Below are 12,761 nucleotides of genomic sequence, written 5' to 3'. Positions count from 1 at the left end.
TACCACAGAAATACAATCATAAGAAACTACCATGAAAAATTATATGCCAACAAATTGGAAAACCTAGAAGAAATTGGTAAATTCCTGGAAGTATGCAACTATCAAAACTGAACCATGAAGAAACAGAAAACCTGAACAGACTGATTAAAGAGATTGAATGAATAATCAAAAACCTCCTAGCAAACTGAAGTCTAAAACCAACCAGATGGCTCCACTAGTGAATTCTACCAAACATTTAAAGAACTAGTACCAATCCTCCTCAAACTCTTCCAAAACATAGAAGAGAAGGGAACACATCCAAACTCATTTCACAAGGCCAGCATTACCTTGCTAGTAAAGCCAGACAAAGACACTACAAGAAAAGAAGATTATGGGCTAGTATCCCTGATGAACATAGATGCAAAAGTCTTCAACAAAATAGCAAATACACTCAACAGTACATTAAAAGAATCATATACCATGATAAGTAGAATTTGTTCCAGGGATGCAGGAATGGTTCAACATCCACAAATCAATAAATGTGATACACTGTATTAACAAAATGAAGGATAAAAGTCATATGATACTCTCAATAAATACAGAAAAAGCATTTGACAGAATTCAACACCCATTCATGATAAAACCTCCCAACAAACTAGGTATAAAAGCCATGTACCTCAGGCGGCTGGGTGGCTCAGTCAGTTAAGCGTCTCTTGGTTTGGGCTCGGGTCATGATCTCGGGGTCCTGAGATCAAGCTCTGAGTCAGGCTCCATGTTCCAAGTCTGCTCCTCTCCCCACTCTCACTCTCTCTCTCTCTGGAAAAAATAAAATCTTAAAAAAAAAAAGAAACAGTGTACCTCAACATAACAGAGGCCATACATGACTAGCCCACAACAAACATCATAGTTAATGATGAAACACTGAAAGCTTTTCCTGTAAGATCAGAAACAAAAGATGCTTGCTCTCACCACTTTTACTCAACATGGCCTTTTAATGTGCCATAGACAGTAGAATAAGTTCAAAGAAGTGTTAATTGAAAAAAAATTATTAAAAGGGGAGGACTGAATACTGAACAGTGGAGATCTTCATAACTTTAAGTGTGTGCAGTGAGGGGGAAAAAGTGAGTGAGGGGGAACAATAAATAGCAAATGATATGTAAAATGCCAAGAAGTAGAGCTTCAAAAAGGAGCAGTGCTCAGGAGCTAGAGAAACCCTGTGGATTAGGAAGTTGTTAGTTGGGTTGTAGCAGTTAGGGAGTTGTTCTCACCTTTGAGAGAGAGATTTCTATAGATCAGTAGTTCTCAACTGAGGGGCAGTTCTCTCGTACTCCCAGCCCCATGGCACATTTTGTAATGTCTGAAGACATTTTGGGTTATCAAAATTAAAGAACTACTGGGATCAGATGTGTAGAGGGATCTAAAATGTACAGGATAGCTCCCAATGACCAAGAATTATCTGACCCACCATATAAGCAGTGCTAAATTTGAGAAACCCTGCTATAGATTAAAAAAAAAAAGTGAGGAAAGGAACATTTATTATGTTTGTTCCAGGAAACGTAGGAACATGATCTAATTTGAAGGTAATAATTATGTGCTATTCTCTTGAGAAATTAAGGGGTTGGGCCACCTGGCTGGCTCAGTTGAAAGAGCATGCAAGTCTTGATCTCACGGTCATGAGTTTGAGCCCCATATTGGGTGTAGAGATTACTCAAATAAATTTAAAAAAAAAAGAAAAAGAAAAAAGGGAGAGAGTATAGCAGCTAGGATGAAAGGGAAGCAAAGTTGAAAGAATAACTGAAATGCTTAGCATGGTGCCTGGTACATATAATAAATATTGCTTTTTTGATTAATAACATGTTCATTAAGAATTCAGTAAGTTCATTTACAGATGTCTATTCAGTAGCAGGTATTTTAGGAGAAACAAAAATGAATGAAGTATACACATACTTGTATGCTTATATTCCTTATTAATTTACAAACTTTTTGTAAGTAGGGTTTTTGTTTTACTTATTTCTGTATCACACATGGAATTAATCTTGCTATAAATAACGCTAAATACACATATTTTTGCTTAATGGAAGAAGGCATATTTATGAATTCTTCACAAAAACAGCATGAGCATTCAACTCATTGAATTATAGTTAATTCTTTTCCTCCCTGCTAGACCATAAGCAGTGCAAGAGTAGAGCAAGTTAGTTTAACCATCTCTGTATCATTCAAGACCTAACACCATGCCTGGCACATAATAGGTGCCCAGAAAAGAAAAATGTAAATGAATGAGATCATAATCAGTGTCAGTAGTGTATTTTTGAATACTAGCTGTTGGCATCCCAGAGGAGGGAGAATATAATATGAGAATATTTATCAAGTAGTCTTCTATCTAATGTGAATCTTCTGCTTAACATATCTTCTTTCATGTTTAGAACTTTAGAAAGTTTTCAGTTAGAAAAATATAGCTCAACTGAAACTTCTTTTAATGTCCTTCTGCTTTGTTTTTCTTATATCTACAGTGCTGAATTATCCCAAGGTCAGTACTGGAATGGGCTAGGCTCTCCTCCAGATTCCCCATCTCCTGGGAGTGATGTGTATTGTAGCAGTGAGCTGAATGATCCTCAGTATGACCAGAGTCTCCTGGAGAGCTTATTTTACACAGCACCTGTAAGTAAATGAATCTGCAGCTTTGGAAATTAAAGAATAAGACTATTAATAATATTATTAGGTGCAGGCATGTTACCACTTGCCAGACAGAAAGCTATCCATTTTACATATGTCATTTTACAGATGAGACAGGCCTAGCAAGGTTAAGAATTTTAGGGGTGCCTGGCTGGCTCAGTTGGAACAGCATGCGACTCTTGATCTCAAGGTTGTGAGGTCTAGCCCCACATTGAGTATAGAGCTTACTAAAAAGAAAAAAAAAATAGTGTTTAGAGAGAGAGAGAGGATATAAAATGGGAATAGAAAGAATGACCCGTCTAGAGAAGTAATTTGTGCACAAGGGATCTCATTTGAACTGATGAGAATTTATGTGGAAAAGTCATCATCAATAAGGCAAGCTAGCATATTGCAACCAGTCTGTGAAAAACTTTGAATGTCAAGTGAGGAGAAATGACATGATCAAAATGGTGGTTAAGGAACGTTAATCCAGCAATGATGTAGGGAGCTAGTAGGGGAGAATACCTGGAAGCAGATAGGAAACCATTGGGTTATTGGAGGTGTGTAGGAGAGTGGCAGCAATGGGATTGGAAAGGAAGAGATGAATTTAAAAGATATTATGAATTATTAGGATTTCATGTCTTCCTATTTTAAAAAGCATCACTCATACTCTGTTACTTGTGGGATAAAAGAAGAGAAAATTTACATTTATTACACATTTTTGATGTGCTAGGGAATTTACATGTAATCTGTTATTTTTGAGTACTGTGCCAAATGTTTTAAATTGATTATTTCATTTAATTTTTTCTAGCCCTGTAAGATATTTTTATCTTTTACATATCATGATATAGACGCTTATAGGTATTAACTAATTGTAATTAACGACATCATCTCATAAGCCTTAAGTATGGCATTAGAATCTAATCTTGACTCACTTCCTTAACCTTATCTCCCACATTTGCCCTTTACCCTTAAGTCATAGTGATTGTCTCATCACTCCCCAAATATTCTAACTCTTTTTTTATCTTTATATTTTTTGCTCATACTGATCCTTCTACTTTGAGTGTTGAAATACTTTTATACATCTGGTAAACTCTATTCTTCAAAAATCAACTGATCACCTCTGTGAAGAAACCATCCTAGACTTCCTCAAGCAGAATTTATTGCCTGGATGTCCACAGGATCCTGGGACATTCAGGCAATGTTGTAGGATACAGTTCCTCAAGAAAAAGAACACATCTGCATTATCTTTGTATTACCAGTACAACAAAGCCTGATGGATATTGAGTACTCAGTGAGTACTTAGTGAATAAAGGAGTGAGTTTACAAATGGCACCAAGTAATCCCCCATGCTATTTGAACAAAATAATTTTAGAAAAGATTTGTTGATGGGAAGGAGTGAACCAGTAGACCATGATGCAATGGAAAGATCAAGGAGTTAGAATGCACATGTCCTTCCCCAGGGTTTGGTATTCTTAATATTGAATAACATCCGCAGCTTAGAAATTCAGCATTATTAGCCTGTGCTTTTGGTTCCTAAAATTCTTAGCTTTTGAACCATCTACTTTATATTTACTCTAATTTCCTTCAGGCTGTGGACCCATTTAGATTTTGAATGCCTTGTCTATAACCATTTTTAAAAGCTGCCACTTAATAAAAACCTAAGAGCAAAAAGCTTTGTAATTTCATCTTGAAAAAGTTGTACTTTTTCCTTGAAGGGCATTCTGATCATGCTTATTTAACTGTTAATTTGTTACCCTTGTCATAGGTCAATACAGTGTACAACCTGAGATGCTGAAAAAAGGGAGTGGAGGTGATAAACTTAAAATGACATTGGATTAGGGACGCCTGGGTGGCTTAGTCAGTTAAGTGTCTGCCTTCAGCTCAGATCATGGTCCTGGGGATTGAGCCCTTGCATTTAGTTCCCTGTTCAGGGGGGAACCTGCTTCTCCCTCTCCCTCTGCCTGCCACTCCCCCTGCTTATGTTCTTTCTCAAATAAATAAACAAAAAAATCTTTTAAAAAAATGACATTGGATTACTATCTGCATTTTTAAAATTTTTTTATTGTTATGTTAATCACCATATATTACATAATTTGTTTTGGTGTAGTGTTCCATGATTCATTGTTTGTTCATAACACCCAGTGCTCCATGCAGAATGTGCCCTCTTTAATACCCATCACCAGGCTAACCCATCCCCCTACCCTCCTCCCCTCTAGAAACCTCAGTTTGTTTTTCAGAGTCCATCATCTCTCCTGGTTCGTTTCCCCCTCTGACTTACTCCTCTTCATTCTTCCCCTCCTGCTATCTTCTTTTTCTTTTTTTTTTTAAATATGTTGCATTATTTGTTTCAGAAGTACAGATCTGTGATTCAACAGTCTTACACAATTCACAGCGCTCACCGTAGCACATATCTTCCCCAATGTCTATCACCCAGCCACCCCATCCCTCCCACCCCCGACCACTCCAGCAACCCTCAGTTTGTTCCTGAGATTAAGAATTCCTCATATCAGTGAGGTCATATGATACATGTCTTTCTCTGATTGACTTATTTCACTCAGCATAACACCCTCCAGTTCCATCCACGTCGTTGCAAATGGCAAGATCTCATTCCTTTTGATGGCTGCATAATATTCCATTGTGTATATATACCACATCTTCTTTATCCATTCATCTGTCGATGGACATCTTGGCTCTTTCCACAGTTTGGCTATTGTGGGCATTGCTGCTATAAACATTGGGGTGCACGTACCCCTTCGGGTCCCTATATTTGTATCTTTGGGGTAAATACCCAGTAGTGCAATTGTTGGATCGAATGGTAGCTCTAATTTCAACTGTTTGAGGAACCTCCATACTGTTTTCCAGAGGGGTTGCACCAGCTTGCATTCCCACCAACAGTGTAGGAGGGTTCCCCTTTCTCCACATCCCCGCCAACATCTGTCGTTCCCTGACTTGTTAATTTTAGCCATTCTGACGGGTGTGAGGTGGTATCTCATTGAGGTTTTGATTTGGATTTCCCTGATGCCAAGCGATGTGGAGCACTTTTTCATGTGCCTGTTGGCCATTTGGATGTCTTCTTTGGAGAAATGTCTGTTCATCTCTTCTGCCCATTTCTTGATTGGATTATTTGTTCTTTGGGTGTTGAGTTTGATAAGTTCTTTATAGATTTTGGATACTAGCCCTTTATCTGATATGTCATTTGCCAATATTTTCTCCCATTCTGTCGGTTGTCTTTTGGTTTTGTGCACTGTTTCTTTTGCTGTGCAAAAGCTTTTTATCTTGATGAAATCCCAATAGTTCATTTTTGCCCTGGCTTCCTGTGCCTTTGGTGATGTTTCTAGGAAGAAGTTGCTGCGGCTGAGGTCGAAGAGGTTGCTACCTGTGTTCTCCTTTAGGATTTGGATGGACTCCTGTCTCACGTTTAGGTCTTTCAACCATTTGGAGTCTATTTTTGTGTGTGGTGTAAGGAAATGGTCCAGTTTCATTCTTCTGCATGTGGCTGTCCAATTTTCCCAACACCATTTGTTGAAGAGACTGTCTTTTTTCCACTGGACATTCTTTGCTGCTTTGTCAAAGATAAGTTGACCATAGAGTTGAGGGTCCATTTCTGGGCTCTCGATTCTGTTCCATTGATCTATGTGTCTGTTTTTGTGCCAGTACCATACTGTCTTGATGATGACAGCTTTGTAATAGAGCTGGAAGTCCGGAATTGTGATGCCACCAGCTTTGCTTTTCTTTTTCAATATTCCTCTGGCTATTCGGGGTCTCTTCTGGTTCCATACAAATTTTAGGATTATTTGTTCCATTTCTTTGAAAAAAGTGGATGGTATTTTGATGGGGATTGCATTGAATGTGTAGATTGCTCTAGGTAGCATTGACATCTTCACAATGTTGGTTCTTCCAATCCATGAGCATGGAACGTTTTTCCATTTCTTTGTGTCTTCTTCAATTTCTTTCCTGAGTATTTTATAGTTTTCTGAGTACAGATCCTTTGCCTCTTTGGTTAAATTTATTCCTAGGTATCTTATGGTTTTGGGTGCAATTGTGAATGGGATCGTCTCCTTGATTTGTCTCTCTTCTGTCTTGTTGTTGGTGTATAGGAATGCCACTGATTTCTGTGCATTGATTTTATATCCTGCTACTTGACTGAATTCCTATATGAGTTCTAGCAGTTTTGGGGTGGAGTCTTTTGGGTTTTCCACATACAGTATCATATCATCTGCAAAGAGTGAGAGTTTGACTTCCTCTTTGCCGATTTGGATGCCTTTGATTTCTTTTTGTTGTCTGATTGCTGTGGCTAGGACTTCTAATACTATGTTGAATAGCAGTGGTGAGAGTGGACATCCCTGCCGCGTTCCTGACCTTAGGGGAAAAGCTCTCAGCTTTTCCCCATTGAGAATGATATTGGCTGTAGGTTTTTCATAGATGGCTTTTATGATATTGAGGTATGTACCCTCTATCCCTATACTCTGAAGAGTTTTGATCAAGAAAGGATGCTGTACTTTGTCAAATGCTTTTTCTGCATCTATTGAGAGGATCATATGACTCTTGTTCTTTCTTTTGTTAATGTATTGTATCACGTTGATTGATTTGCGGATGTTGAACCAGCCTTGCAGCCCAGGGATAAATCCCACTTGGTCATGGTGAATAATCCTTTTAATGTACCGTTGGATCCTATTGGCTAGTATTTTGGTGAGAATTTTTGCATCCATGTTCATCAAGGATATTGGTCTGTAATTCTCCTTTTTGATGGGACCTTTGTCTGGTTTTGGGATCAAGGTAATGGTGGCCTCATAAAATGAATTTGGAAGTTTTCCTTCCATTTCTATTTTTTGGAACAGTTTCAGGAGAATAGGTATTAATTCTTCTTTAAATGTCTGATAGAATTCCCCTGGGAAGCCATCTGGCCCTGGGCTTTTGTTTGTTGGGAGATTTTTGATCACTGCTTCAATTTCCTTAGTGGTTATAGGTCTGTTCAGGTTTTCTATTTCTTCCTGGTTCAGTTTTGGTAGTTGATACATCTCTAGGAATGCACCCATTTCTTCCAGGTTATCTAATTTGCTGGCATAGAGTTGCTCATAATATGTTCTTATAATTGTTTGTATTTCTTTGGTGTTGGTTGTGATCTCTCCCCTTTTTCATGATTTTGTTGATTTGGGTCATTTCTCTTTTCTTTTTGATAAGTCTGGCCAGGGGTTTATCAATCTTGTTAATTCTTTCAAAGAACCAGCTCCTAGTTTCGTTGATCTGTTCTACTGTTCTTTTGGTTTCTATTTCATTGATTTCTGCTCTGATCTTTATTATTTCTCTTCTCCTGCTAGGTTTAGGCTTTATTTGCTGTTCTTTCTCCAGCTCCTTTAGGTGTAGGGTTAGATTGTGTATTTCCTATCTGCATTTATATTAGCAAGTTTTTTTTTAATTTGAAACCAAGTAAGTATAACACTGTCTTCTCTCTTTATTTTGCATTTTGTGATAGAAAGGGCTGATCAGTTGATTGTGGTAAGCTACCTTTTCTCCAAGTAAAATTTAATTCCAAGGGACTTAACAACTGGTTCCCCATTAAGAAAATTTGTGACATAATAAACAGTTCATCTTAGCAAGAGTAAGAGTAGATTAAATCACTTAGTAGTATGGAGTGGTGAAAAAAGGTGGAGTCTTTGCATCCATATAGTTAGGTGACATTGTACCATTTTGTCTCAAACTGTGCTAGAAAGATAGGCTTTGGAATCTGCCTTTGGTACTAGATACGTAGTAGATAGTAAATAAGTAATGATTGTTATTATTGTTAAGAATTTGAAAGAAGAGTCTATTTTCATTTATTTTCTTTGAACCGAACTTGTAGGTTATTTTTATATACCAGGAGAAATGTGGGATTATCTCCCTGGCATCATTTGTCTCTTTAAAAGAATGATATATGTGCAGAGAAGAATTTGATTACTTTTAGAGAAATGTTTTCATTACCACTCTCCCTAAAGCAATTTTTTTAAGTGCCTCTCTTTTTGTTTCTTCTCCCCATAGAAATCTGATAGCAGCATCAGTGATTTCTTCAGTGAAGATGATACTGTCCCTTCTAAAAAAATGAACAAGTCAAAAGCTCTTGCCAAATCTCCTAAGGTTGTGGAGTCAAATGATCTTAAGTTGAAGAAAAGCGCAACAGGCAAGAAAAATAGGTGAGCCTCTCTGTGATGGCTTATTTAGAGGCAAAAGCAAAGGAAATTATTTTCACACGATCTCGTAAAGTAAAAAGTAAATGATCTGTTTTTGCCCAACACTATCACCCTGGTTAAGTGAATTACAATAGTACACTAAGTATTAAGTCTTTAAAAGTGTAATGATATGAAAAGATGGATACAATAAAATAGTTGAGAAAGCAGAATTCTAGGTTGAATGTGTGCTGTACTACACTGTAGAAAATATGCATAAAGAAAGCAAATGAAATGGAATACACAGAAGTGATGATAGTAGTTATTTAAAGTAGTAGGTTAACTGAGGTGTAATGTCTGTAGCCCATGAAAGAAAACCTAATTCTTTAACATCAGTTTCTGTACTTACGTGGAGATAAGCCTTTAGATTGAAGAATGGTTTTACTTTTTTTTAAATTTCTTTCACTGTGGGTTAGGACCAGAATTCTATTGATTAAAGTCATTTCTGAGTCCTTGATAACTTGTGAATTAAGATACTTGTTCCCCTTCCTCTTTCCTCTTATTGCCTGTGCAAACTAGATCCTTTCATGTTGGGCCTCGGACTGTCTGTTTCACTGTCTATATGAACCCCTTTCAGAAATTTGGTTGAAGAGCAAATGATACCAGAAACTCCAGAAGATGCCCAAGGGATGACACTAAGTGTGGATAAATTGGCCCTTTTGGGTAGAACACATTCAGTCAGAATCATCATCGAAACAATGGGAGTTCCTCCAGATAGTCCTCAGATGACCTCTGGACAAAAAAGTTTTTCTGGCAGACCACCTAAGCTGACAGCAACAAAAAAGCGGTATGTCTCTAACATGGAAGAGCTAAATTTGACATTTCTGGAAAGTGTGTGGTGGTAATAGTAATAATAAAATAAATAATTGTATAACATTTTATGATTTATAAAGTACTTTCATATGAATCAGTCAACAAAAATGTAGTGAATTCCTTACTGGGTTTCAAGGCCAATACTAGGTAAGGGTGAGAATAAAGGAAATTGAGACCCTTACTCTGTTGTTATATACTTTACAGTCAGCACAAGACAGACACATTTAAAAGGCTGTAGGATGCAAAATAGGTATTTTATATTAAAAATGCTGTGGAAAATTTATAGACGTACTGTGATCATTTTCCATCTTTTACAAATATCAAATCATTATTATATGCCTGAAACTAATATAATGTTATATGTCAATTATGTCTCAATAATAGATAGATAAATGGATAGAGTAAGTGAACTATGTGAGCACAAGGAAGTTCTGCCTGATAGGATTGGTGAAGGCTTTCAAGAGAACAGATGGGTCCCCTGAGGATCTGAGGTCCTGAAAATAGGACCTTGAAAGATATGTAGGATTGATTAGATAATAAATACATTTGTTTGTTATTTGATGTATGTTTTAATCACTTTTTTTGGTTTTGGTTTTTAGCACCTTTTTTGTGGAATATCACTTTCCTGTGGGCTTTTCTAAAGGTGGATTGGGAAAGACAGCTTTGATCACCGAGGTTGTTCGACTCGCCTCCAGTAAAATTACAGATGGAAGTAAGAGAGAGACTAGTTTGCTGTTCCTTAGACATTTTTGCTGTGGAAGAATTTTTCAATCCCTAAATATTCATCTGATTTTTATGGTACCACAGAATCATAGAGTTGGAAAGAATTATGAAGTGAATCTATCCTAGTTCTTTTATTTTATAAGTGAGGACACTGGCCCAGAGGTCCTGTGACTATCCTGATGCAGGGCAGCAGGGCAGTAACATACCTGAGACTAAAATGCAAAACTCCTGATGCTTAGAGCATGTTTGCTCAACTATTGCCTTTTTTTCCCCTTTTTTAAAACAACTTAAGATATAATTCACATATTATACGATTGAACTATTTAAAGTGTTCGTTGAACCCATTAAAGAATTCCGTGGTTTTTAGTATATACAAAGAGTTTTGCAACCATCATGATCTAATTTTAGAACATTTTCACCCCCCCCAAAAGAAATCCCTTTATGCATTAGCATTCACTCTTCATTTTCCTGTCTCCACCCCCACCCGCACTAAACAACCCCTAATCTATTTTCTGTCTATCATTTTACTCATTCTGGACATTTCCTATAAATGGAATCATTAAGTATGTGATTTTTGTAACTGGCTTCTTTGACTTACCATAATATTTTCAAATTTGATCTATGTTATAGCATGTTTCAGTACCTTTTTCCTTATTGTGGCTGTATATTTCATTGTATGGCTATACCACATTTGGTTATCCATTCATCAGCTGATGGGCATTTGGGTTGTTTCTCCTTTTTGGCTATTGTGGATAATGCTTTTCTGAATATTTGTGTACACGTTTTTGTGCGGATATATGTTTTCATTTCCCTTGGGCATATACCTAACAGTGGAATTGGTAGGTCATATGGTAACTATATGTTTTAACTTTTTAAAGAACTGCCAGACAGTTTTCATCAGGTGCTGCACTATTTTACATTCTCAGCAGCAGTGTATGGAAGTTTCCAGTTCTCCACATCCTCACCAACCCTGGTTATCTTTCATTATTTTTTATTGTAGCCATCTTAGGGGTTATGAAGCAGTATCTCACTGTGGTTCTGATTTGCATTTCCCAATGACTAATGATGTTGAGTGTGTTTTCCTGTGCTTATTGTCCATTTGTATATCTTAGAGAAATGTCTGTTTGCGATTCTTTGCCTATTTTTAAGTTTTTATTACTGGGTTGTAAGAATTCTTTATGCATCCTGCATATAAGGCCCTGATGAGTTACATATTCTGGATATGAGACCATTGTGAGAGCTATGATTTTGAAATATTTTCTCCCATTAATGGGCTGTCCTTTCAGGTTTTTTTTTAAGATTTTATTTATTTATTTGATAGAGAGAGACACAGAGAGAGGGAACACAAGCAGTGGGAGTGAGAGAGGGAGAACCAGGCTCCCCGCTGAACAGGGAGCCCGATGCGGGGCTCAATCCCAGGACCCTGGGATCATGACCTGAGCTGAAGGCAGACGCTTAATGCCCCTGTCCTTTCACTTTCTAAATACTTTCATTTATAGCACAAATGTTTTAAATTTTGCTCTAGTCCAGCTTATTTTTTCTTTTGTTGCATGTGCTTTTGGTATCATCCTTTTTTTTCTATTTGAAGTATTCCTAATACAAAAAAGTAAAAGGGTAATATAATAAACATTTATGTTCCTGTCATCCAAGGTTATATAACTTTCTAAAAGATTTTGTGAATTTCTTTGCCTTGGTTATCCAGTTTGATCTGTGAACGGTTCGTCAGTGTTGAATTCCTTCTCTGGGAGGTAGTTTAAGGAGTAAGAGATATGGTCCTAATTCTCCTACGTGTAATTCAAGTAACTTTCCTATACAGCATGGTTTTGCTTTGTTTTATTTTTTTTAACTAGATATAATCCATTCCCTTGATTCAAAATCTCTGTAGGCAGTGTTGTAAATTTTATATTATTCCTAAGATATTTCATGCATATATAAGCAAATATGTTTATCCTTTTTTGCCCTCCCATTTTTATCCAAGTATTAGTGTACCTTATGCACTGTTCTGTACCTTGTCTTTAACAGTGTATCTTAGTAATTTTTTCATACCAGGACATAAAGAACTCAGTCTTCCCAGTCCTTTATGACCACATAATATTCCCTTGTATGAATATGCCATAATTTAAACACCCCCTTTATTGATTAATATATTACTGTTTAGGTTGTTTTCAGTCTTACTGTTAAAAACATTGCTTCACTACTGGGTATTTACCCCAAAGATACAAATGTAGGGATCCGAAGGGGTACATGCACCCCAATGTTTATAGCAGCAATGTCCACAATAGCCAAACCGTGGAAAGAGGCAAGATGTCCATCGACAGATGAATGGATAAAGAAGATGTGGTATACACACACACACACACACACACACACACACACACACACACACACACA

The 12,761-nt window shown here is 37.0% G+C and overlaps 1 protein-coding gene across 7 annotated transcripts in view; it reads left to right on the top strand.

Annotated features, from left to right (window-relative positions):
- Nucleotides 1–12,761, top strand: part of C2CD3 (C2 domain containing 3 centriole elongation regulator) — a 139,291-nt gene that overhangs the window by 36,900 nt on the left and 89,630 nt on the right. For 6 of the 7 annotated variants that reach the window (XM_073879689.1, XM_073879687.1, XM_025848372.2 and 3 more), the window contains 4 exons: nt 2,490–2,637; nt 8,650–8,801; nt 9,412–9,621; nt 10,247–10,359. In XM_073879689.1, coding sequence (XP_073735790.1) covers nt 2,490–2,637; nt 8,650–8,801; nt 9,412–9,621; nt 10,247–10,359 — 623 coding nt within the window. Of the gene's footprint in view, nt 1–2,316; nt 2,365–2,489; nt 2,638–8,649; nt 8,802–9,411; nt 9,622–10,246; nt 10,360–12,761 lie in introns of those variants that run through there. The other variant, XM_073879692.1, reaches the window with a different exon arrangement.

Source organism: Callorhinus ursinus, unplaced genomic scaffold, assembly GCF_003265705.2.
Source record: "Callorhinus ursinus isolate GAN/ISIS: 27379988/994484 unplaced genomic scaffold, GSC_fseal_2.0 scaffold35, whole genome shotgun sequence".
Taxonomy (NCBI): Eukaryota; Metazoa; Chordata; class Mammalia; order Carnivora; family Otariidae; genus Callorhinus; species Callorhinus ursinus.
Note: the sequence above shows the minus strand (reverse complement) of the source record. Positions and strands in the feature narration are given on the sequence as shown.